The 27,164-nt window shown below is 40.7% G+C and overlaps 2 protein-coding genes across 3 annotated transcripts in view; both read left to right on the top strand.

The window, feature by feature from the left end:
* LOC120572746 overlaps positions 1 to 26,763 on the top strand; it is a 52,669-nt gene extending 25,906 nt beyond the window's left edge. The window contains exons 14-28 of one of the 2 annotated variants that reach the window (XM_039822157.1): positions 237 to 387; positions 732 to 868; positions 7,298 to 7,409; positions 7,719 to 7,782; positions 8,951 to 9,154; positions 9,479 to 9,621; positions 9,943 to 10,061; positions 16,097 to 16,218; positions 16,323 to 16,414; positions 18,348 to 18,484; positions 18,879 to 19,003; positions 19,150 to 19,295; positions 19,783 to 19,885; positions 21,311 to 21,447; positions 25,977 to 26,763. In XM_039822157.1, the coding sequence (XP_039678091.1) occupies positions 237 to 387; positions 732 to 868; positions 7,298 to 7,409; positions 7,719 to 7,782; positions 8,951 to 9,154; positions 9,479 to 9,621; positions 9,943 to 10,061; positions 16,097 to 16,218; positions 16,323 to 16,414; positions 18,348 to 18,484; positions 18,879 to 19,003; positions 19,150 to 19,295; positions 19,783 to 19,885; positions 21,311 to 21,447; positions 25,977 to 26,034 (1,850 nt within the window). In that variant the 3' untranslated portion in view covers positions 26,035 to 26,763. Of the gene's footprint in view, positions 1 to 236; positions 388 to 731; positions 869 to 7,297; positions 7,410 to 7,718; positions 7,783 to 8,950; positions 9,155 to 9,478; positions 9,622 to 9,942; positions 10,062 to 16,096; positions 16,219 to 16,322; positions 16,415 to 18,347; positions 18,485 to 18,878; positions 19,004 to 19,149; positions 19,296 to 19,782; positions 19,886 to 21,310; positions 21,448 to 24,366; positions 25,289 to 25,976 lie in introns of those variants that run through there. The other variant, XM_039822158.1, reaches the window with a different exon arrangement.
* LOC120572807 (sialoadhesin-like) overlaps positions 1 to 27,164 on the top strand; it is a gene marked incomplete in the record, with an annotated part of 288,199 nt that overhangs the window by 69,261 nt on the left and 191,774 nt on the right.

Genomic DNA, 27,164 nt, shown 5'->3' with positions numbered 1-27,164 from the left:
TAAAATGGCGTGTTGTCACATGACCTTTAACATCATCGCTCGAGCTGTCAAAAATTCCTTCCAAATTTTACATTGCATGTCATTTAGCTGATGGATGTCTTTGGTCTTTGGATGAGGTTGACCTGATTGTCACATCATTCCAATTTGAAATATTTGTTTTCTTCCCACCTAGGTTATAGGTTATGGGCTGATTATGAGTAATGAAGGGTTTTTCTATTCTATTCTATTTCTTTAAGATGGCGAGAAGATTCCAAACTGCCCTGAAGTAGTTCTGAGAGAAACGTCCCTCACCAGAGCCACTGACATTGAGAGGATTTTGCTCAGCGTTCATCCGTCAATTAAAAGATATCATCTCTGGATATCTCATAACAGTGTGACTGGTCAGAAGTATGTATTGTCAAATTTCATATTCATGAAAGGTGATACAGTTAGAAAATTGCACATTTTTGGACAAACAATTGCCATAAATATTCAACATTTAATACACAGACCTAAACAAAAAAATTAAATATATGTAACGATGTTTCTAGTTAACTGATCAATGTTTAATTAGTTTTACTGATTTTGATTGGTTCTTAGTGTGGGCAATGTAGTAAGCCCATACAAGTCATAATTGGATATTTAGATACAACAGTGCACTACTTCACAAATTTACTTAAAACAATGTTGTTTTCCATCTCACCTTGTGTGTTAATACCGTTCTGACAGTAACCCAGTTGATTAAATTACAGCTTTCACATAAATACTGAGAAGACATTTGGAGACATGGCAGAAGAATTGAAAACGTTTCCTCAACTTACTGTCACTCCACCACTGCTTCTGAAAGAACTGGGGTTGGATGATGTACAACTGGTTTTCCTGAGTAAAGGTACTGCACAAATCTGAATGCCTGCCTTCATAAATTTGATGATGATTCATTAAATATATATATGACATTTGGCTAAAAGAGTAAAAAATAAGCATCCAGAGGCTGTTGCAGCTGCACCGCCTCTATACAGCTAAGCTAAAGACAGAGAGTCCATGTTTTCCCAAAGATATGTACTAGTTGTTCTGCTTTGGTTAGAGGCAGCTTCAAGTCAGTGTTCCTAACCAAATATGTCCTACACCCCTTTACCTAAATAACAGAATAGATCTATTGTAATGACTCCAAAAATGACATACAAGACCGTTCTATTTAGCATTGTGAAACGAACTAGTTAGATTTGAGCAACATAATTGCGTGGTTATGTTTATGAAACAAAACTGTTAGAATTAGGCAACAAAAAACTTGGTTAGGGAAAAGATCAATCTTGGCTTAAAATGAGTCATGGACGTAACTGCAGCATGAACCTAATTACCTAACCTAAGGCCCCAATCACAATAAGATTCAAAGACGAGTTTGATTGTCTAATCTGATCAATAGATGATATTCCTGGTAACAAACTAAAACAAAAAAAATAGAGCTACCATTTCATTATACAAGGAAACATTGTTCTAAGTATACCTGGTTCATTTGCATTGAAGTCTTGCATTGCCAGACCTATCTCCACATTGCAGTACAGTCTGGATTGTTTGCATTTCTTTAAACCAGTCACAATAGTCTTGGGCGGCGCTAAGCTCCAGATGCAGTGACAGTGGCTCTGTAAAATCTCTAAAGTCTCAGGAAAGAACTTGGCTTGGTGGAACATTTGCACCCTGCAACACTACATACAATATTAAATGAAATGAGCTACAGTGCTAAGCAGAAATGAATACTCCCATGCTAAAGTTGACTAAAAAGAGGAATAAAAAATCATCTTTTGGAAATTGATCTTAATGCCTTAAATAAAAAAATAGGAAAAATCCAACCTTTAAGGGCCTGTTCACACCGGGACAAATTTCGCGCACGATATTCGCCAGTGTTTAACGCCTCGTGACTAAACAAATCGCGCCAATGTGAGTGTGCACACCGACGCGAATAACGGCACGCATAAAAGCGTCATTTTTCAAAAAACGCCTCAGGTTCATTTTTTTGGTTTGACGCACCGCGTCAAAAACTATCCGACCAATGAGATTGGCGCTTTTGCTCACGTGTCTGGAGCTTCTGAAGTTACAGTAAAACACAACTTGGGGGCGCTCAAACACAAAACGGTCTTGCCGAGCACACATACGTAACGGTGAAGAAGATATACGCCAAGTAGCGTCTACATATATGTCAATGGTCTACACTGCCGGGAAGAAATGAGACAAGGAAGATGCAAGGCAAGATGAATGTAGAGCTGCTGGTCGCATTGGTGTCGGAACATGAAGCACTTTATGACAAACGGGACAGTGTACCGGGGTAGTTCTGTTTTACATTAAGCGCCATCGAATGTCAGGTAATGAATTTGCATGTTCACTCGGCTCATCGTCAGCGAAAACCGCTTGGGTGTGAACACAAAAAACACGTTGAAACGCTGGCAAATAAAGCGCGCCGATATTCGTCCCAGTGTGTCCAGGCTGTAAGGACATCAATTTTCTTTGTGAATGAATAAGGTATTGTAAATAAATACATGTTCTTCCTTAAAATACAGGGGGCATAAGTATACACACCCCTTTTTAAATTCCCATAGAGGCAGGCAGATGGTTATTTTTAAAGGCCAGTTATTTCATGGATCCAGGATACTATGCATCTCATAAAGTTCCCTTGGCCGTTGGAATTAAAATACCCCCCCACATCATCACATACCCTTCACCATACCTAGAGATTGGCATGGTTTTATTTCAGTTAGCCTAATAGCTGGTTTGATTTGCATTGAGAGATGATCTTATGGAAAGTACCTCATGCCAATCTCTAGGTATGGTGAAGGATATGTGATGATGTGGGGCTATTTTAATTGCAAAGGCCAAGGGTAGCTTTTTAGTCAACTTTAGCATGGGTGTTCACTTATGCTTAGCACTGTAGCTCATGTTACTGTATTGTGTGAACACAACACAATACAACTTCGTCCACATCAATCCCACCAATCTGTCCCAAAATGTCCCAGTTAGAGAGTAAATGCAGTAAACATATTCTTTGTAAATCTTTACAATCATTTCCCGAAAGAACATATTAAGCCTGCCTTGTTGGCACGATCCTAATTTTCTTCAAAACTCAAAATTTTCGGCCAGGCCTGGATTATCCATAAGGGCACTTGGGCCAGTGCCCAGGGGCACCAACCATTCACAACCAGTTGGGGGGCACCAAATGACACAAGCTTTAACAATATTTTCCGTAAATTGTTATATAATTCACTTAAAATTGTTGAAAGATCATACATTACTCATTTATGAACACTAATTTCACAATAATAATAATGATAATAATAATAATAACAATAAATTATAAATAAATCAATATTACATGACCACTATAACTACCCTCCCCAATCTGTCAGAGTTGAGTTGGTCCACAGGTATGCCCAAATGTATCATTTGGTGGATGGGGGGAGGGGGGTTTAACAATAATCAAAAGTGGCCAGTTTAACCCTTCCAAAAATGTTATCATAATGATGAATGTAAAATATTATCGGTTTAAAAAAAATTATGAGTGGTTGGCTTTCTTGATTAAATGTAAATGGCAAGCAAAGAATTTTTTTTTCCCACAAACCCCCTCCGGGTTGCGCCCAAACCTCACAGCATGGCCGGTGCGCTTCGTGAGTTTATTCAGTAAGCAGAGAAGTGTAAAAGACCGATCCACAGTCTGCGCTTCTTTTCCTAGAACTCGTATTTATTTCAGAGGACTTTGTTCAATAAATCCATATTCTTGGATCTAATATTGAGTCTTTTGTCCATATCTTATTCATTTTAGGTCCTTTTATTGTCGTTAGCTGTGATGCTAAAGCAGTTTTAGCTTTCCCATGATGCTTTTGAAAGTTTTTGAACAATCAGAGGAGTTGCTTTCAGGACCCGTGAAATAAAGTCAGAAAAATACACATTTGACCGACCCACAATGCTGCAATATATAGTATTGATTTTGAATTGATAGACATTTTGAATTCATCCATCCATCCATCCATCTTCGTCCGCTTATCTGGTATCGGGTCGCGGGGGTAGCAGCTCCAGCAGGGGACCCCAAACTTCCCTAGTCCGAGCCACATTAACCAGCTCCAACTGGGGGATCCCGAGGCGTTCCCAGGCCAGGCTGGAGATATAATCCTTCCACCTAGTCCTGGGTCTTCCCCGAGGCCTACTCCCATCTGAACGTGCCAGAAACACCTCCCTAGGGAGGCGCCCAGGGGGCATCCTTACCAGATGCCCGAACCACCTCAATTGGCTCCTTTCGACGCGAAGGAGCAGCGGCTCTACTCCGAGCTCCTCCCGGATGACTGAGCTTCTCACCCTATCTCTAAGGGAGGGTAGGAACGAAAACTGACCGGTATATTGAGAGCTTTGCCTTCTGGCTCAGCTGTCTTTCGTCACAACGGTGCGATAAATTGAATGTAATACCGCACCCGCTGCGCCGATTCTCCGACCAATCTCCCGCTCCATTGTCCCCTCACTCGCGAACAAGACACCAAGGTACTTGAACTTCTTCACTTGGGGTAAGGACTCATTCCCTACCTGGAGAAGGCACTCCATCGGTTTCCTGCGGAGAACCATAGCCTCCGATTTAGAGGTGCTGATCCTCATCCCAGCCACTTCACACTCAGCTGCGAACCGATCCAGTGAGTGCTGAAGGTCACAGGCCGATGATGCCATCAGGACCACATCATCTGCAAAAAGCAGCGATGAGATCCCCAGCCCACCGAACTGCAAACCCTCTCCACCCCAACTACGCCTCGATATCCTGTCCATAAATATTACAAACAGGATTGGTGACAAAGCGCAGCCCTGGCGGAGGCCAACTCTCACCTGAAATGAGTCTGACTTACTGCCGAGAACCTGGACACAGCTCTCGCTTTGGTTGTACAGAGATTGGATGGCCCTGAGAAGGGAACCCCTCACCCCATACTCCTGCAGCACCTCCCACAGTATCTCCCGGGGGACCCGGTCATACGCCTTCTCCAAATCCACAAAACGCATGTAGACTGGTTGGGCATACTCCCAGTCTCCCTCCAGGATCCTTGCGAGAGTAAAGATCTGGTCCCTTGTTCCACGACCAGGACAGAATCCACATTGTTCCTCTTCAACCTGAGGCTCGACTATCGACCGAACCCTCCTTTCCACCACCTTGGAGTAGACTTTACCGGGGAGGCTGAGAAGTGTGATACCCCTGTAATTGTGTTTTCCAGAAGCATCTTGGTGCTGACCGAAAGTCCTTCTCCATGTCTTCTCCGAACTTCTCCCACACCCGCTGCTTTGCCTCTTTCACGGCAGAGGCTGCAGCCCTTCGGGCCCCTCGGTACCTTGCAACTGCCTCCGGAGTCCTCTGGGATAACATATCCCGAAAAGACTCCTTCTTCAGTCGGACAGCTTCCCTGACCACCGGTGTCCATCACGGTGTTCGTGGGTTACCGCCCCTTGAGGCACCTAAGACCCTAAGACCACAGCTCCTAGCCGCGGCTTCAGCAATGGAAACATTGAACATTGTCCACTCGGGTTCAATGTCCCCAGCCGGACAGCGGCCAGCGGCCTCCTCCAGACGTTCCCAATTTACCCGCACTACCCGTTTGGGCTTATCAGGCCTGTCCAGAGTCTTCCCCCACCCCCTGACCCACTCACCACGAGATGGTGATCGGTTGACAGCTCCGCCCCTCTGTTCACCCGAGTGTCCAAAACACACGGCCTCAGATCAGATGAAACGATTATAAAATCGATCATTGATCTGTGGCCTAGGGTGCTCTGGTACCAAGTACACTCATGAGCATCCCTATGTTCGAACATGGTGTTCGTTATAGACAATCCATGACTAGCACAGAAGTCCAACAACAAACAACCACTCTGGTTTAGATCAGGGAGGCCGTTCCTTCCAATCACGCCTCTCCATGTGTCTCCATCATTGCCCACGTGTGCGTTGAAGCCCCCAAGCAGAACTATGGAGTCCCCCACTGGAGCCCCATGTAGGACTCCACTCAAGGTCTCCAAGAGGGAAGGCCAAATACTCAGAACTCTTGTTTGGTGCATATGCACAAACAACAGTCAGAGTTTTACCCCCCACAACCCGCAACATGCGTAGGGAGGCGACTCTCTCGTCCACCGGGGTAAACTCCAACATAGCGGCGCTCAGCCGGGGGCCTGTGAGTATCCCCACACCCGCCCGGCGCCTCACACCGTGGGCAACTCCGGAGAAGAAAAGAGTCCAACCCCTATCCAGGAGTATGGTTTCAGAACCGAGACTGTCTAGTCCGTCGAGGCCCCTGACCTTCACTGCCACCCGTGTGACAGCGCACCCGACCCCAGCGGTTCCTCCCACAGGTGGTGGGCCCATGGGATGGAGAGGGAGTTGCCACATTGCTTCTTCGGGCTGTGCCCAACCAGGCTCCGTGGCAAACCCTGCCACCAGGCGCTCGCTGACGAGCCCACCATCTGGGCCTGGCTCCAGACGGGGGCCCCGGGCTTCCTCCGGCCAGGGTAACTTCACCTCTTCCTCGTTGGCTCATAGGGTTTTTGAACCATTCTTTGTCTGGCCCCTCACCTGAGACCACTTTGCCTTGGGAGACCCTACCAGGAGCACACAGCTCCAGACAACACAGCCCTCAGGTTCATAGGGACACACAAACCTCTCCACCACGATAAGGTGATGGTTCCCGGAGAGGCTCATTTTGAATTCAGACATTTGAATATAGTGCTCACTGCTCATATGCCTACATTGAGGTACTTTGAGGTATAGTGCCCAGAGGCACCACATTGTCTTAATACGGGCCTGTTTTCAGCGTGTAACATTAGCTTGCTAGCTGGAGGTTCTGGTTGTTGTTTACCCAAGCGACCAGAGTAAAAATGGCAACACAAAGAAATTGGAGGGCGAGGGACATCCTGTGGAACTTTCGAAAACACCGTAACTATCCAGTAAATGAACCTATCTCCATTTCTAGCCACTGGGGGACCATAGGCAGGCTGGGGGAATGCATATTAATGTTAAAAAAACTCATAAAGTGAAATTGTCATGCCATGGGACCTTTACATTTTGTTAAAATGTCAATATGACTCTATGATCCTAACCTAATGTCAGTGAGTGACCAGCAATTATGGTTATGAAGTCTTATGATACTTGACCTTAAAGTGTTTTACTTAAGAGTTACTTAAATTAATTAACTTACTTAATACTTGTGTATTACTTTAATTATTTCTGGCTATAAGTACTGAATTCCCCCTGTCTCCCATTTTACTGTTCCTTTTGTGCTAGTAATGTTATGTATTGCTGTACTTTTGTTTATGGCAGACAAGCTTGGTGTCTATTTGACTAAAAATAAGGCAAATCCTACACAGATTGAAGTGCATGATTGTCTGGCTGGCAAAAGACAAACTATGGACGTGAATTCATTAGCAACTATGTAAGTACTTTAATTTTTCATTTTTATTTTAAACTAGATAAAAACAAGATATAACTTTTTTCTCATCTTTCTTCTAATTGGCAACCGATCTATTAGACCAGTAAAAATCACTCAACAATGTCATGAATTTACTTAAAAACATAAGGACATAGAGATATAATAGAAACATACAGTGTGAGTCATTTGTTCAGAATAACAGTAAGAAGAATGCCACAACTAATGGTATCTCATTTGTTTTCAATGCATATAACTAATATAATGTAATATTTTCAGTGTACATTTTTGATGAAATTCTTAAATTTCATACAGAACTGGTGACCATAGGGATGACTCTTCAATAGTCACAACCGGGACTCCAAAAGAGGCTATACTGGTAATGTTGATTCTCCACTACACAGTAAATAACAAATATCACTCAACGCAGTGGGCTGAATGAAACAAGCAGGAGCTATTTCTGAGATGTTTGAGTACAAGAACAGCTATACAAAGACACGTCATTGTGATCCACTCTCATTTCTAAATGTCACACTGAGTGTGATCAGATATTGAGCAGGAGCTATGTGGGTTAGTCTGCTTACATCATGTATTCACAAATGTAAAAAGTCAGAAGTCCTGCAGCTTTCAACTGTGGTCACTAAGCTTAAAGGAGAATTCCGGTGGATTTCAACACATAGCTCTGTTGTTTGTAAATTTGGAGTGCTGTCAGTAGCAAGAAAAAAATCGTTGCTGCCTACACCGTGTTATCCCCCTGCTAGAGTTAGCACCTAAAAGGCTTAAACAGGGCAAGTTTTAAACTTGTTTTTAGCTCTTAACATGTTCGAAATGTCATTACAAGTGCCTACCCATGTGAAGTGATTCCTTCCGAGGGAACATAGCGAATCTGACTGCAGTAGATGTGACATAAAGGCATAAAAGTTGGCTCCACTGTGGTGTCAGGTTACAGAGTTTTGCTAGATAGTCATTACTAAGGACATAACAACGGCAAATCGTTTTTTTGTGGAAAAAATACATTTTGGAATATAGGATTGTATGAGTTTGACAATCGACTAGTTTGGACTTCACCGGAAAACAGGAAATAAACAGAGGTATGGATTAACACAACTTTTTTGCCTGTCACATCTACTGCAATCAAATTTGCAGTGTTCACTCAGAAGGAATCACTTCACATATGTAGGCACTTGTAATGACATTTTGAATGTCATTACAAGACCAGGAGGCTAAAAACACGTTTAAAACTTGCCCTGTTTCAGACTCCTGGGTGCTAACTCTAGCAGGGGATAACATGGTGTAGGCAGGCCCGATTGTTTTCGTTTTTCTTGCTACTGACAGCACTCCGAATTTACAAACAAAAGAGCTACATGTTGAAATCCACCGGAATTCTCCTTTAACAGATGCTGGCAGAGAGACACGTTCAACCATTTTTTTGTCAGATAGTGCTCTTTCAGGATCCCTATGAAGTATATATTCAAGTTGTGCTTCATTCTTGAATGAGAAGCCAACATATTTATTTTGTGATAACGTCCTGACTCTAATTTCATCAGGTGATGATAGATACAAGTTCATCCATGGCAGCGAAGTGCTATGGAAGTGTGGACATACAGAAAATCCATGCTGTTAAAGAGCTTTTTGACAACTTTGCAACACGGACCATGGCTTATGACTTCCATCATGTCATTGGCCTTGTGAAGTTTGACTCTACAGTGGAAACTCTCCACACATTGACGGAATCACTTGAGAAGTTCAAGGTAAATTCAATACATTGCACATTGCAAAACTGATCAACATTTATTGTATCAGATCCTTGTTCAGAATTAGAATCAGCTTTATTGGCCAGGTTTGCGCAAACAAACAAGGAATTTGACTCCGGTTAATCTTTGCTCTCAAAGTACAACACTCCCTTAACATATTATCATAACATAATAATAACATATAATACAATATGTATGTACATGCTGTACTGAAGGTTGTGATCGACTTTCTTTCTGTTTGTCATAGAACATGGGCTCCTGTGCCATGAAACAATATGTTATTAAACCTTAATGAACAGTTATTTTCTTTTGCTTTTTCAGGACGAAGTCCGCACCCTTAAGGCAAGCGGAAAAACTAAGCTGTACGATGCCCTGCAACATGGAATTCTTGAGTTGGACAAAGCAAAGAAGTTTCTAGACTGTAAACTTCGGATTCTTTGCCTCACAGATGGAAATGATGTTGGGTAATTTTCTTTCTCTATGCTAGTTTCCAAAGATACCGTTGCTAACATTAGGCATCAGTCAATGTAAATATTCTATCTCAATCAGCTCTTCATTTATAGTTTTAAAACCATCATAGTGAGGACATTTCTGCATTGTATGGACATTTTGGACAGATAAACTATTTTAAAGAACTGTTTGAAATAATTAGTTGGTTTTAAGGTCAAGCTTAAAATTAAGTTTAGGTTTATGTTAAAATCTGTGTGTCACTTAGTTTGTCATGTTGCTTTTTAATATGAAAGAAGAAAAATGAAAAACTATTGAGAATGATTCTTTGTGCGTAGATCTTTAAACAAGCCCGATGTTGTTGCTGCCAACCTGATAAAATCCAACATCATTGTGGATTCAATTCTTCTTGGAAAAGTGGAGAACAATATTCTCCGTGGAATCAGCAATGCAACAGGTACAGTATGAAAGCTTTAAATCAGCAGTGGGTACATATAAAAAAGGGCAGAATTTCAAATAGAGGCTCATATGGTAGAGACAAATTATTGACCAACAATTTATTTCCCCTTTGCATTGTTATGCCTTAGCATTGTTACAGCAGAGTGTGATTATGGAACCTGTGTCTAATTACAAGCGTATTAGATTACTTCAGATCCTGGAAACGTTGATGTCCGTTAAAGCTCGGGTTGAAACTTTGTTTTTGCCATTGTTGGGCAAAAGTTCCAAAGAAAAATTCCAAAGTGTTGCAGGAAACTAAGTTTTAGGTTTGAATCATTGCATTCTAAGCTTGTTGATACATTGCCACCAGACAGTCCGAAATATGAAGAGAATGCTGGTACTGTGTACCATCAAAAGAATTACATTATTTATTTCCATTTTATTAATCAATTTCATCAGTTGATGAAATATTGGACTTGTTAAGTTAGTGGAGGCAATGGTTTCACAGTGTGCTTTAACAGGGTTTAAGTAATACTTTAGTCCTAAATTAGTTAATTGTCACTGAATGTACATTGCTTGCAATAAAAACAATGTCAGGTTTTATCCCTTCCGCTATCTTCTCTATCTATTTTGAAAGGGCATTGTCACTTATTACTTAATACTTAATTGTGACTGGATTAAACAAGCTGAATTATTTTTTCCCCCCAAAATAATAAGCAATGTGGCCAGACCACACAGCACTGGAGTATAGTTAGCCTGTGTGGCACCAGACCAGGGGTGTTTCTAGAACTTAAGGAGGTTTGGGGCTTAGCCCGGCTCCATTAAAATAAAGTTAATGCAATGCAAAATGGCGATTGGCCTGTCCAGCTTCTTAATAGCAGGGTATGTTCCTTTTTAGCTGCCCAGTTTGTAGATGTTACTTAGATAGCACCAATATTTGGCTTAATCACACGTGGCCTGGCAACCCAAAGCCATAGTTGTTGTTTCACAATTTGTGGGGTGGGGAGTCTGGGTGTTCTCCCCCAGAAAACTTTGAGCATTAAAAACTTTTGTTTAATGCTTGTAGTAAATCTTTTCCAACTTTTTTCTGCATCAATTTATGCTGGAAATATAATTATTTAAAAGGAAACATAAATGATAATTCAAAATATATAAACATAATATAATGTATTAAAGTAAGGCTCTAAGGCATTCTGTATGTCTCCTGTAAATCAATTTTCATTTAATGTTATCTCCGCAGTATCCATTATTTACTCATCCCTCTTCTTTTTCATCAAACCTCTTTAATTGTGCATGTGGCACATATTCACCCCTAATGATACATTCATTCATTTTAATTAATTTGTAAAAACCCTGGACTTTAATAGCTCAGATGTGTTTCAGCAAGATTTCTGCTCATGTTTGTTTGTGAACTTTGTGAACATTCAAAATATAACTCATCCCATCTGTGTTCTCTGGCTTTGGAGGAGTTGTAATATTTTGAGAACAATAAAGCTATAATATTACAAGAATGAAGTAAAAATAGTTCAGGAAAAATCTACCTGCACTATGGTCTGCTATACATTATGTTATTGCTCTGCTGATATGGTAGATCTCAGACCTTCTGACAGACATTACACTACATATAATTTAGCTGATGCTTTTATCCAAAGCAACTTCCAATTAAGTGCTTTCAACCCTGTAGGTGCAAACTCCAGACAACAAGTAGTAAGTGCAAGTACCAGAGCCATATGAAAGTGCAGCTTCAGCGAAACATGCATTGGCTTTTGGCCATCCTGATGTCAATAGGGAGCTCATTCCACCATTTAGGAGCCAGGACAGCAAACAGTCGGGACTTCGAGTGATTAGTTGTCCCTGGCTGTGAGGAGGCAGCAAGCAGGTTGGCTGATGCAGAGCAGAGTGGGCGAGTTGGGGTATGGGTTTTGGCCATGTCCTGGATGTACACTACTGGTCAAAAGTTTTAGAACACTCCAATTTTTCCAGGTTGTTATTGAAATTCATGCAGTTCAATGTCTTATTGTACTCTGAAATGAAAGAATTGAACAAATAAATAATTGAAGTTAAAAAATAAATCATGGAATCAATGTATAAACCAAAATGTATTCTAAAATTTTGACTCATCAAAGTAGCCCCCTTTGGCAGATATAACCGCTGAACACACTTGTGGCATCCTTTCTACAATGGAAATCAAATATTCTCCAGAAAGTTCTTTCCAACTCTGTTGCAGAAGTTCCCATAAATGTGTGGCACTTGTAGTTTGCTTTGCTTTCACTTTTCTGTCCAGTTCATCCCAAACCAGCTCAATGGGGTTTAAGTCTGGTGACTGTGCTGGCCACTTCATGTTTTTAAGCTTACCATCTTGTTCTTTTTGCTAAGGTAGTTCTGGCATAGTTTGGACTTATGTTTTGGGTCATTATCTTGCTGTAGGATGAACCCCTGACCAACTAGGCGCATACCAGAGGGTACTGCATGGTGCTGCAAAATGCTGTGGTAGCCATTTTGGTTCAGGGTGCCTTTCACTCTGTACAAATCACCAACCCTGGATCCAACAAAACTGCCCCAGACCATCACGCTTCCTCCTCCTTGTTTGACAGTTGATGTCACACACTGAGGAACCATCCTTTCACCTACTCGACGGTGTACAAAAATCTTCCGTGATGAACCGAAGATTTCAAATTTTTATTCATCAGTCCATAGCACCTTCTTCCAGTCTTCAGTAGTCCATTGATGATTTTTCTTGGCCCAGGCAAGGCTCTTTTTCTTATTCTGACTTCTTAGCAATGGCTTTCTTGCTGCAACTCGACCTATCAAACCTGCAGCTCGAAGTCTTCTCTTCACAGTTGAAACTGAGACTTGCTTATTACGACCACTATTAAGCTGTGCAACAGCTTAAGCTGTTGTCCTGTGAGCCGCCTATCACGCAAGCTGTTGACTCTCAGAAACTTGAATTCTGATTCTGTTGTCGCTTTGGGTCTGCCAGACCTCTTCCTGTCAGAGTTTCCCCAGTTTCTAAGTGCCTTTTGATGGTGAAGAATAATGTACTCACTGACACCTTGACTTTCTTCGCAATTTCTCTGTTAGAAAACCAACATTCTTAAGTGTTATGATGATCTGTCTCTCTTCCATTGTTATTTGCCTTTTTCCTGCCATTTTTGTGGCAACACACTACTTTCGGCAGTACATTACTGTTCAAATAATGCTCACGAGGGTACGGTACCACAGTGTGTTCCAACAATACTTTTTTACAACAGAGGGGGTTAAAAGGTAAAGGTAAAAAAAGGTAAAGCTACTTTATTTGTCACATACACATACATGTAGCGACATTTATTCTCTGCATTTAACACATCCCCCAAGGGAGCAGTGGGCAGCCAATTACAGCGCCCGGGGACCAACTCCAGATCTGAGCCAGTGCCTTGATCAAGGGCACTGACTGGAGAACCTAGTACATGTTTTTAATAGTGGGGGAAACCGGAGCACCCGGAGGAAACCCACGCAAACATGGGGAGAAAATGCAAACTCCACACGGAAAGGCCCGGAACGACCTGGATTCAAACCCAGAACCTTCTTGCTGTGAGGCCACAGTGCTAACCATTGGGCCAACATGCTGCACCTGTGTTGTAAGTAATCCAGACAAGTTGGAACACCTGTGGGAATTGGTAGCACCAACTTTCAAAGCTTGATCAACCTCCATTGCTGCAGAACAGCTTTCCGTTGTTAACCCATTTCTTGTTTCCTGAAAAAGGCCTTTTTGTAAAATTCTGAAATGTACATTATTTTTCAGTTTTGGGTAACCTTACTTTTAACCTCAGGCAGTTCACCACTTACCTTTGTACCATTTTAAGCTATTCATTGGACTTGAACTGCTAAAATTTCAATAAAAAACTAGAAAAATTGGGGTGTTCTAAAACTTTTGACCATTAGTGTATGCTGGGGCTGATCCGTTCGTGGCCCTGTAGGCAAGTACTAGTGTCTTGAAGCGGATGCGGGCAGCAATTGGTAACCAGTGAAGAGAGCGGAGGAGCAGTGTAGTGTGAGAGAACTTTGGTTGAAGACCAGTCGAGCTGCTGCGTTCTGAATGAGCTGCAGGGGCCGGATGGCACATGCAGGCAGGCCAATCAGGAGGGAGTTGCAGTAGTCTAGACGTGAGATGACTATAGCCTGAACCAGAACCATAGCAGCCTTCTGCGTTAGTAGGAGATGTATCTTTCTGATATTATGCAGCATGTATCTACACGATCAGGTAGTTGCAGCAGTGTTGGCAGTGAAGGAGAGTTGGTCGTCAAGTGTCACACCCAGGTTTCTAGCAGTCTGGGTGGGGACTACCATAAGAGTTGTCAATTGTTATAGTCAGGTCTTGGGTAGGAGAGCCCTTGTCAAGGTTGAGTTTCAGATGGTGTGTGGACATCCAAGCTGAGATATGTACTGCTGTTTGTGTTTCAGACTCTGGAAAGGAGAGAATAATGTGGGTTTCATCTGAGTAGCTGTGATAAGAAAAGCTGTGCGAGTGAATGACAAGAGGAGTGGACCCAGGACTGATCCCTGAGGAACCAGTTTTGAGTGGGCAAGGTTCTGAGGTAGATACTCTTCAAGTTAACCAATAGGTTCAGTCTGCCAGGTAAGATGTGAGCAAAGAGAGCGCAGAGCCTGAGACACCCAGATCCTGGAGTGTCGAAATGAGGATCTGGTGGTTCACTGTGTCAAAGGCAGCAGAAAGGTGCAGAAGGATGACGACAGAAGAGAGAGAGGTTGCTCTAGCAATGTGAAGCTGCTCAGTGTGACAGCAAGAAGGGCAGATTCTGTTGAGTGACCAGCCTTGAAGCCAGACTGGTGGTGATCAAGAAGGTTGTTCTGGTGGAGGGTTGATTATAAATGGCACGCTCAAGAATTTTGGATAGAAATGTAAGAAGGAAGATGGGTCTGTAGTTATTTACCTCAAACTAGTCAAGTGTTGTTTTTTTGAGTAGTGGGCTCACCCTTGCTCTTTGAGGGCATCGGGGAAACAGCCGGTTGAGACCGAGATGTTGCTGAGAAGGGTGAGGACAGGAAGAAGGTCAGGAGCAATAGACTGAAGAGTTGTGTGGAACGGGTGGGATGAGTAAGAGAGGTTGGGTTGCGGAAATATTGCGAACCTATGCAAGGTTTGTAGTATCTCCGATAGGATACAAGAACTGGAAGAATGGAGAAGCAACACATTTCCAGATAAAGATGGCGAAGGTGTGCAAGTCAGATATTGGATATCAAGAAGATATCAAGCCCTCTTAACTTCCCACTTAACCTCCCACGAAGACTTCTGCGTAGACTCCTTTGTCTTTGTCCTCCGAGTCTTCGTCTGCTGAAGCTGCCGCTTCACGCAAATGCCAATATTAAATACAAGGAGGTGATTGGTTTTGGCTACAGGTGAGGAGGCCCCACCCTAGCTAATCACTCAACAAAACAGTCAGACAGTCGTTAAGCACCACTCCACAACTCCACACTTCACACGAAGCTAGTCTGATTACCCTAAACAGTTTCAGACCACACAATTCTGGCCAAAAAACACAGCAAATCCAGCAAAACACACAGCAGAAGAAGTCGAAGAAGCAGCAGAAACAAAAAAAAAGCAGCAAAGACAAGTAGCAAACAACAAAAGGCAGCAGAATGAGCAAAATCAGCAGAACAAACACAGTCAATTTAACCTTGAGGCAGCAGATCCAATGACAGTGGGCAGAGAAGTCTAATAAAGTAAGTACTTATCTTAATATCTAGCTGTCTCATAGTAAGTCTCCTCAGAAGTCAAATGCACATCTCACACAGAGCCCTGTTTGAGATGCTGGAGAGAAAGTGGACACAAAGTGACGCTCGGGTCTACTTTAGAGCTCCATGTGTTTAAGCCTGAACTGTAGACGTCATGTCACGGTAACAAAATCATTATTATTGTGCACCTAAACTTTGTGTTGCCTACATTTAAAATTCCATTCGGGGCTACAGTCAAAAGATTTGAAAAATTACCTGGCGATACCTATGTTCCAGACCAGTGGTAAATTAACTCTTTTTTTTAATCTATATTGCTTTCAGGGGGTTGCTGTTTCAAACCAGAGACGAGCAAAGATGGTCTGAAGCTTTTTGAGATCGAGACTGTTCTCTCTTTGGAGTGGAGGAAACCCAAGAACAAAGCTGACCCATCTTCCATCACTAAAGTGAGTGCACCAATGGAGTGCTCTGAGAATTAAACACCATTGCAGTAATGACTTTCAAACATTCTAATGATGTTGTTGTTGATTTGCCACTTTGTATTTTTCAGAGTTTTTTAACAAAAATTCATCATGGGTATGATGAATTTCCAGAGACGGTCTTGCCAAGTCAGATGAGCAGTAAAGTGACAGTAACAGAGAGGTAAGCAACAGAACTTTCTTGTATAGTTTTGTTTTCTTATATTTTGTCAGGCCCACTTTTTTAAGAGATCACATGGGACATGCATGTAAACAAACAAACATTGAAATCAAGGCTTAACTAATAAGGAAGATACAGCTTTGAAATTTGTAGAATTGTTCAGTGTTCATGGATTTCACTGTGTAAATGTAACATTTTTTTTTCTTTTGTTTTTGTCAACCTCTAAAATACAGCATTTACACTGTTAATTTATCCAATCCAATCCAATCCACTTTATTTATATAGCACAATTTAAACAAACAACAAGGTTACCAAAGTGCTTCACAGAGATTGTCACTACCCAAAGTGAGAATAGTGCAGATTTGAGTTGCGCATGCTCAGATTTAAACGGTTTACGGCATAACGTGTCATACCCGATGTTAACCGAGTCAGACCGGCTTTGGTCGAGTGCAAATGTGAGTTGCGCATGGTCAGATTTAAACTGTTTACGGCATAACTTGTCTTACTGAAATTTGTGAAATCTGTAAAATAATAAACTTTTCTCTTTACATACAATAACAGAAGATGGGAATCATTTCTAAAAACGTTTTAGCAATCTATGATTGTTTGGTTGCTAACGTTAGCTCAAAACGCCATTCAAGTGACATAAAGTGTAACAGCCTGTGTCTGATTGCTAATTTGTAGCTAGCAGTCATTTCAAAAACGTTTTAGCTCTCTATTATTGTTAGATTGCTAACGTTGGCTCAAAACGCCATTCAGGTGACAGCCGATGTTGTGTTTGATTGCTAACTTGTAGCTAGCAGTCATTTCAAAAACGTTTTAGCTATTTATGATTGTTTGACTGCTAACGCTTAAAAACGCCATTAGCATCTAGCTAGTAGGCTAGCTACTTGATTGCTAACGTTAGCTCAAAACGCCGTTAGCATCTTGTAGGCTACTTGTCGCAAAGTGACGCATGCGCAACTCACATCTGCACTCGTTGCAAAGTGACGCATGCGCAACTCAAATCTGCACTCTACTCACTTTGGGTAGTGACAGAGATAAACATATAAAACAAAAAAGAACAACAAGATAAATAAACACTAACAGTGACAGCGACAACGAAAACCACAGCAGCTCTCTTAATTTTAGCTAAAAGCCTCAGTTGATAAAAACTGGATTTAACCACCATGTTTATCTGCTTGTCAAGCTTAAAATCTCTGTAAATTTTAATGCCTAAATTGGTAACAACTGGCTTTACATATGTTAATTTACACATTTTTTTTAAAAAGGAACCCTTTGACTGTTTAATTATAACTTATTTTTTTACCTATTTTCTTGGATTTAGGGTCAGTAGTTGATTATTTTGATGCTCTGCCTCAAACCCAGTCATAAAGTTTCAAACACGTACACCTGAAAAGTTGCTCTATTGCAGTTTTACAGATTCAGGAAAGTTGTATATATAACTTATCTTTCTTTATCTTATTTGTACATATTACTTCACTTTTTTTATTTTATTTGTATATATTTTGTATCTTTTATATTATACTTGTTGTACGTGTCCTTATTGCACCATGGGTCAAAGAGAAAAGTATTTTCAATTGCGCTGTATGTCTGGCACATATTGCAGAATTGACAATAAAGTTGACGTGACGAACGTTGATCATTAAAGGTGGAAAACAATGGCCAAAACTGTATTTATTTAGCCTTGAAAGCATTATAGCAGCCTTATTGTAGCCAGGTTAACTTGAATGACGTCAGGTCTGTCTTGCCTATTATACATTGCAACCCAATGAATTTGGAATAAAGTAATTATTTTGTATTTTTTGGGTACATATTCAAAATAACTACTGAGTACAATAAGGTAATTATGGAAGAACAAAGCCAGAAACAAAATGAGTTATTCATTGAAAATCTTTGACAGAGGAACATAAAAAAATCTAATCTTTCACACTAGTGTTCTGAAAAAGAAGATGCGGGACGCCAACATTGGGAAATTGATGGAAAAGGACAAACGTATCCTGGAGGAGCTGAGGAGCCTGCATTGTGACCCACACCCCTACTTCACTGTCCTCCCATCAGAATCTGACTTCAGTAAGTGGCATGGATTTTATTATAAATATTGAGTTTTTAGCGTTTGTTTTTAATAACTACCCCAACACTGCTTATCAATCATCAAATTACAGATCAGATTCTGACAGCTGTTCAGTAAGCAAGCTCAGTGTGTAAACTGAAAAGTGCCCATGAGCTTTTGTACTTGTGAGTCCAGTAAACAACTTGAGGTACAAATAACTACTGCTTTGCAAGCAATGCTTACTTGTTGGCATCCTTTTTTCCTAACATAATGCATTAAAATCTTTTTTAATACACTTATCATGTTTAGAATAATGTGCACATGCTCTTCTCATATGTCAACAGTCAATTCATTTAGAGCAATATGGGATAAAGGGCAAACATTGTGTCAACTTTGCAATCTCAAACGTTTCAGCATTCTGGAAGATTCTCATGGATGGACCTCCTGACACAGCTTATGAGAAAGGAGCCTTTGAGTTGTTCTGCCAGTTTGGTCCCGACTACCCAGTGAAGCCTCCACTTGTTCGCTTTGTCACACGTGTATCCTGCCAAATAAGCCAACAGCTTCAGTAGTCTAAACAATGGCAAAGCATTGCTTCAAAGAAAAAAAAAATTGCCTGAATTGAAATAATTGTAGAAAATGTATGTTCTTTAAATGCAGTGTCATTTTCTTAACATGAACAAAGGTGTACCACTGTAACATCAACAGTGTTGGGCGCATCTGCCACAACATATTTGACCGGAACTACAATGCCCAAATCACCATGAGAGACATCCTCAGTGCTGTATATGGACTGCTCATCATGCCTGAGCCTGACGATCCACTGGACAGGTTAGATTCAAGACCCCACACACACATAATACACCAATACTGTACCTGCCCCTATGCTGTAGTTTTATCCTATTCCAAGAACTGAGTAAGCATTTGTTTTTATTACTTAACCAGCTGTACCTGCTGATTCAGTCTCAAACCCCATCTTACATTGTGTGTGTGTGTGTGTGTGTGTGTGTGTGTGTGTGTGTGTGTGTGTGTGTGTGTGTGTGTGTGTGTGTGTGTGTGTGTGTGTGTGTGTGTGTGTAAATAGCACAAACTTACTTAAGTTGCTACAACTGAATGTATGTTACTGTATGATCAATTACATATGAAATCCTGTCATTAGGTAGAAAGACAAAACTAGTGAATGAGAAATGTAAGTTACTGTATTTGAATATATACACGTACTGTAATGGTGTTTAAAATTGCATTAAACCATACAAGTATCTTAAGATCCCAGTGGCAGTGAAGCATTTGATTTAATAACGTGTCTTTTTCCTTCAAGCATTCTGGCTGAGGAATTCATGACCAGCCGTGAGACATACGAAAAAGAGGCCAAAAAACACACAGAGAAAACTGCCTCGCAATCACGGGATGATATGGAGAAGGTAAATGATCAAAGTGTCATAAAGGGCGACAGCTCCTAAAAATTACAATCCTATACAGTCCAGCTGCATTCTTAATTGCGTTATTTTGTCCCAGATTTTGGACATATAAAAATTTGTTTCTGATCAAATCTAAGGCCGGTTACACACTGCGCGGATTTTTCTGCGTCCTACACACCAGAAGCGTGTCTGACGCGGCGCTGCTCCTGCTGCTAGATACAGGGAGGGTTATCTCGGGACATATTGCCGACATATTAAAACTCTGAAAAATGGGTAAGTGGGCTGTCTGTTTATAACAACTTTGTGTAGCTGTAAAGAGCCTATATAGCCTATCTGATGCTGGACCGTCACTAAGCACACACACACTACGTTGTTATCGTAGCCTATCCTACCATTTATATATAGCCTACTGATTTGATTAAAGCAAGACAACGTCGGCAGTATTGACTGCAAAATATGTTACAGAATATTTCGTTCTGTATGAAAATATTTCAAAATATTTCAAAATATTTTCTCTAAAATATTGTATCACATTTATATCTACATTGATGTCAAAACCTAGACTTTCAAACATCAAGATGTCATTTATTAATGTGCATTCGTGTCTAAATGACATATAAACATATTTTCCTATTCTATTTTGCCTGGAAACGCTTCCGACATGCTCGCGTCTCGCGTGAAAAATAGGCGTCGGTTCTATTTCTAGCAGGCACGCGTCTCACGCCGGCAGTGTTTAAGGTCTAACCTGTTAACATGGGAGCCGAAATATAAACGGACACGCCACGTGGCTGACATGCTCGTGCGACGCATGCAGTGTGTAACCGGCCTAATCAAAGTTCAATAGATGGTTCAAATAAAAGCAGGACTTTCATCCAGGAGAGAGCAAGTGGTGTCCTGTGTGAAACCAAAACTCAACGTTAACTTTTCATTTTTGGTTTCACACGAGCCACTGCGATTAGGACTCAGCCTTGATGTTACATGCTCTACCCGGTGAACTACCAGGTGCCCCTGACAACAACAATGTGCGCCTGTTGCTGGTAGTGTAATCCAGGAGAAAATAATTTTCTCTTAAAACGTAATTGAGAATGCAGTTAAGTTGTACAGAAACATAATTTCTTAGGAGAGAGAGTTGCTCCAATAGTGACCGTTTTAATAAAAGGTAATAGAGGCCATGTTATGTTGAAGCATCAAAGACTTGTCAGTGATGGTTTGGTAATCATTGTATATATAGTCAGAGCTATGCACTGGTTTTGTATCCTGTCAGATAATTTATGGTCTTGGGAGAGGAGGAGGTTATAAACCACCTATGATTAAACATTAGGGGTTATAATGCAACTTGCATATCATTTTTTATGTATCACACTATTGGTACACTTTTACATCAATAAGATGTGTTAATATTCACTGTCTTTACTTCTTATTTAAAAGAAATTGGTGGATCCTGGGAAACAGCTTGCACCCCAACATCTAATCTGTCCACTCACCAAAAAGATGTTTATTGAACCAGTGAGAACAAAATACGGAAATGTGTACGAACGAAAGGCCATTGAAGAATACCTCAAAACGTAAGTCTATTTATTTTTGTGTTCATTACTGTTGGGGTTTCATTTTATTTTAATCGCTGAAACATTTATACCATACTCAACACACTACGATGTCATTATGATAGGAATAAGAATACCTTTTCAGTGTATTTTTAGCAATTGTGTGTAACAACCACATAAGCAAAAACACAAAAATAAAGTACCAAAAAAGTGTGAAATAAGTGAAAACATGTATTATATTTTAGATTCCTCAAAGTAGCCACCCTTTGCTTTTTTTGATAACTCTGCAAACCCTTGGTGTTCTCTCAATGAGCTTCATGAGGTAGTCACCTGAAATGGTTTTCACTTCACAGGTGGGCTTTGTCAGGGTTAATTAGTGGAATTTTTTCCCTTATTAATAAAAAGCAAAGGGGTGGCTACTTTGAAGAATCTAAAATATAAGACATGTTTTCAGTTATTTCACACTTTTTTGTTAAGTACATAATTCCATATGTGTTCATTCATAGTTTTGATGCCTTCAGTGGGAAACTACAATGTAAATAGTTATGAAAATAAAAAGGAAACGCATTGAATGAGAAGGTGTGTCCAAACTTTTGGCCTGTACTGTATATTAAACTAAGCAACCCCTTCTGCCCCTGCACTCTCTATATGGTCATTTGGCTAACGAGAGGGATCCCCCATCATTGAATCACTGAGTTGCATTTTAGGTAGTGCAGCATCCAGTGTTTTTTGGAGCTTGACCCATACTGGAGATTAATGTTTGGGTCTCTATAAATTATATAGTGTGGTCTAGACCTACTCTATATGTTAAGTGTCCTGAAATGATGATTTGCCTGAAATATAAAATTGGTATGCTCATGAATATTCAGAATGAGCTCTGGCGCTGATTGGTTTTGAGCAAACTACATAGAAACACTTGGGAGACTCTCATATTTCAGACACTGCAAAGTTATACATTGTTTATCGGGCTATTTCGTTATTAAATTCACTTCTGATACTTTTTGAGCGAGAAATCAACTATATAAAGCTCAAATATGGGCCGTTTTCACGAAAATTGATGGCTAATTGCAAATTTGGTAAGACGGTGTGTCGGAGTTCAGCCGCTGGTGCTGCCTCCCTGCCCGCCTGCCTTCCTTCCTTCACAGCCCCCGGCGTGCTATGAGGTACTTGGAGCTCGGTCACGGCTATAAACCTAACAACGGTGTCCGATTTCAATTTAATGAATATTTGTGAAAACTAGGTGTTTCGTTAGCTGCGACTGTCCCTTCAATCCTAGCTATGTGTAGCTACAAACCATGGATAGTTAGCTTCCTTTTGCCGTATATTCGATTATATTTACAGTTTGAATTTCATCCACGCCACTTACAAAATCTAACTATATGTCTTATAAAGCTAACAACGGTGTCCGATTTCAAGTTAATGAATATTTGTGAAGACTAGGTGTTTCGTTAGCTGTGACTGTCACTTCAATCCTAGCTACAAATCACGGATAGTTAGCTTCCTTTTCGCCTTAATTTGAGTATATTTACAGTTTGAATTTCGTCACGCCACTTATACAACATCTCCCTAAAGGTTTTATAAAGCTAATAACGGTGTCCGATTTCAAGTTAATGAATATTTGTGAATTCCAGAGGAATTCTAAGAGGAGGCTATCTAGCTCTCATTGATAGAGCTACATCCAGCCGCAGGCTCTATCACTGAGACTTGCGGATAAGCGGCGTTTATTTCCCCAATCGTTTGTTTAAATAACTCAACACATTATAATTACACACATTAAAAGATAACTGGAACCTGTGGTAAGAGATTGCTGGCGTAACAAGCTCGCTGACCGTGCTCTCACTCACACACACCGGGCATTTAGCTAGCAGGAAGAGGGGAGTTGCAGGCCCTGGAGCTCTATCAGAACACCAGCGTTTAGTAGTTCATTATCCAAAAACCGGTGACTTTGCGCGGGTATGGAGTGCCAGGCTGCCAGTCATGACGGAGCTCCAAGTACCTCAGAGCAGGCCGGGGTGTGTGAAGGAAGGCAGGTCGGACGGCGAGGCAGCAACACAGGCAGCACCGGCGCTGAATTCCGACACACAGTTGGACAAAATTTCCAATTAACCATCCATTTTCGTAAAATGGCCCATATTTGAACTTTACATAGTTGATTTCTCGCATAAAAAAGTTTCAGAAGTGAATTTTGTAATGGAATAGCAGAGATCTGCGCGACCTAGATTCAGAAGACTACCTGATCTCAGGTCAGTTGTGTAGCCTATGTAAATGTTGGGGCGTGACCGTTCTCTTAATACACCCATGGGCTGACAAAGGTTCCGGTTTTTGGGAGGTTGACGTCAACTTCCAGCTTTGTTGGGATTCGCCCGTTTTCAGCGGCAGTTTCAAAATATGAAATTTTCATAGCAAAGGGGTGTCAGTGGGATTTTGAGCTTCTATGTATGTCCTATTTACCCACCAAACTGTCGTTATTCAACTATGACAGGGTAAAATCGGTTTTGCATTCTATCACCCCTTTAAAAATATGTAGAAGAAAAATTTATCAACTTCAAATGTTGGAAAAAGCAAAAATAAACTGTGAAAAAAAGTGTTTTTTTCAAGGTTGACGGGAAGACAACACAAGGGTTATGATCAGAAATCTGTTTTCCAGGGTCTTTTCTCTTCATCCGTGTCAAAAAAGTCATAATAATATATATAATAATATATTATTATATATATATATATATATATATATATATATATATATACATAATAATAAATCCTGTGAACCATGTAAATACTTAGGTACAGTATGGAATATATGAGATTACATGTTAGGATAGGTCACAATTGTGCTGATTAGGTAGTGAGCCTGAAACTACACCCATCTTATAAAGAAAGCCCCCAAGGTTTAAATTGGGCATGCTTCCTTGTATTTTCTAGTAACTGAACATCATTTTACAGACACAAACATGATCCAAAGGGTGAGGCGGCAGATTTGCTCACCGTAGCTGATCTCAAATCAGCCAAAGACATGAAGAAAATGGTGAAGGAAGAGCGTTCGAGACAACTTCAGGAAAACTAGCAAGAAGTTGGACCTACAACTGTTGCCATTTTTATCAGTTTTACAGTAAATATGCCAGTAAAATATGGATAGTTCATGTTGTCCAATTGTCACATTTTATAATCACATTTACATGTTTAGTAATTGAGAAAATGTGCATGCAATATTTTAAATGTTTCACTTTTAATTACTACATATATGCTTTGAGTTATACACAAGAATAGTATAGTTATGACAAAGTCATCATACGACTTTGAACTTTTTTCTCATCACGTTCTTTCTCATTTGAATGAATGACGTAGAAAATCGCCAGTTTGAATTAAAATTGAAGACGTTGCAAGTGCACTTACCCAAAAATAAGCTGCACAATGTCAGATCAAATAAGCTTTGGTGTTTTTAAAGTTAAATCCATCCTAAAGTATAATTTAATATATTATTTCTTCAATAATTTACATTATTACTTCACATTTAAGGTCAGAAAAGGAATGCTCTACTACCAAAGGCTGCAGAATTTGTAATCTGCTTTCACTGTGAAATTGATCAACAGGTCTTTTATGACAAAGACGGCAATTTTCTGATGCTGTCAGAAACTTCTGTCACCATAGCAATACACAGACCTGCTTTTTTATCTAACTCAACAACTGTTAAATCATATTGTAAACTCTATATTAATAATCCTTTAACCTGAATGGCAAATACGGAGGATGATGATGATAATATTTTTTTACATAGGATGTGGTGGAAACTTTTTTAACTTGAAGTCTTGCAATGAAATCAAATTCCTTTTCATGTCGTGCCTTAAATACATATTCACTATTTTTACTCTTGCTGTTTTCTGTTCATTGCTACAAGTTTTCAAGTTTTTATTGTTAACTACAAAAACAGGGAGCTTTATTGTTGATCATGCATAAGCAGGCACATTTGCATCATACTTTCAATGTTTGTGGGATAAAAATCATACCTGCCAACACTCTCGATATACGCAGTAGTCTACTTGCTTTTAACCTTTTCTCCTACCCTGCCCCTGATTGGTAATTTGTCCCGCTAATCTCCTGATTTCATTGTGATATGACTCAAATGGGTGTTTCACAGTTTCTGTAATATGTCCAGACTGTAGGATATGTAACTACCCCGCCTGAGGTGCCGTGCATCACTCGTAACATTCAAGTTTCCGTTCGAGTCAAGAGTCAACTGAACTAAAAATGGATGAAACTCTTTTTCACAGCCCAATGTTGGCAGGTATGATAGTAATGTGTGTTTTTTTTTTTTATAAAATTAGATGAGAAAAGTTACTGCTTAATTGTTCAGTTCAATTTTTACAGTATGCCTCATGCCAGCGGTAGCCGTAGCCAGAGGCATTATGTTTTTGGGTTGTCCGTCTGTCCCATTCTTGTGAATGCGATATCTGAGGAATACCTAAAGGGAATCTCTTAAATTTATTGCAGAAACATCCACTGAGACTCAAGGGGCTTTTTCCCAATTCCTAAATTTGTACCTCCTTGACTCCTAGATCCTCCAGCCGGAAATCATTCTCAGCATGCTATGTTGAAGGACGTCCCAATTCCTAAAATGGACATTAAGGAGTGAGGATCGAGGAGGCTACTGTAACTCCACCTCATCGTCTGTCCAGACAAAATTGTCAGCTTTTGTTGTTCGCTTCACGCTACTAGGAAGAGAAGAGGGAGAGAGGAGGAGAAGAGGAAGACTAGTAGACGGAAGGCTCTACGCAGGCGCGCGGACTTGGTGGATCACATTTCACACACTTTTGCGTCACCATATGCTCGCAGATTCCCCCCACCACCTCCATAAGGCTAGTCTAAACGCGGAATAAAGAGTGAGATTGCAATGCCACTTTTGTGTTTTCTCGTCAGATCGTTTCCGTCTACACATAAGGAGAGGAGAAGAATCGGGGGATGCACAAATTGGGAAAGGGCTAAGGATGAACTGATTAGATGTTGGCAGTCAAAGGTCAAGAGGTCACCTCACAAAACACGATTTTTGGCCATAACTCAGGAGTTCCTGTGCTAATTATGACACAATTTTACACACGTCTAATACATCATAACATTCTGCAAAAACATTTCGTCACATACGGTGCGTTTATACATTTTTCCGAGTAAAAACATCACCATTCATGTCACTTCCTCTGGGAATCAGAGGTGGGAAACTCTGGCTAGATTTTGCTAACCGATTTTCCCATTTGGTGACGCGTTGTAGACAACTGACACTTGATGGAGGCAACTTTATCCGTTTCTTTTCCCGTTGGTTGTCCTGCAGATAACACAAACAAACACCTGGCGATGTGCTGTTTGGATGCTCGCATAAGAAAACAGCAGAGAATCTTCTGTTATTGTGGCCTCCATGTTTTCACCCACCTGATGCTCTCAGCTACGGCCAACCGTTGGTGGCAGTCATGCAACAAGTTGTTATGCCAAACGCCAATATAACAGAAGAAGAAGAACACTCATCCCGACCATGTGAACGCTGCCAGTCGTAAAAACACCATATTCACGGAGGCGGTCCCTGATATTCCCAGGTGGCATGAACGCGCCAATACTGAATGGGTGACCCTAATCTTGAAACTATGGTGATTGTACAGATCTTCTGTGCTGCCAGGTTAGAGATGGGTGTGAAGCATCCATGTTTCACCAAAAAATACACTAAATACCTTTTATTAAATTGCTTCAAAGTTTTCACT

The sequence above is a fragment of the Perca fluviatilis genome, chromosome 14 (assembly GCF_010015445.1).
Source record: "Perca fluviatilis chromosome 14, GENO_Pfluv_1.0, whole genome shotgun sequence".
NCBI classification, from domain to species: Eukaryota; Metazoa; Chordata; class Actinopteri; order Perciformes; family Percidae; genus Perca; species Perca fluviatilis.
The sequence above is the reverse complement of the archived record's forward strand: the minus strand, read 5'-3'. Positions and strand labels throughout refer to the sequence as shown.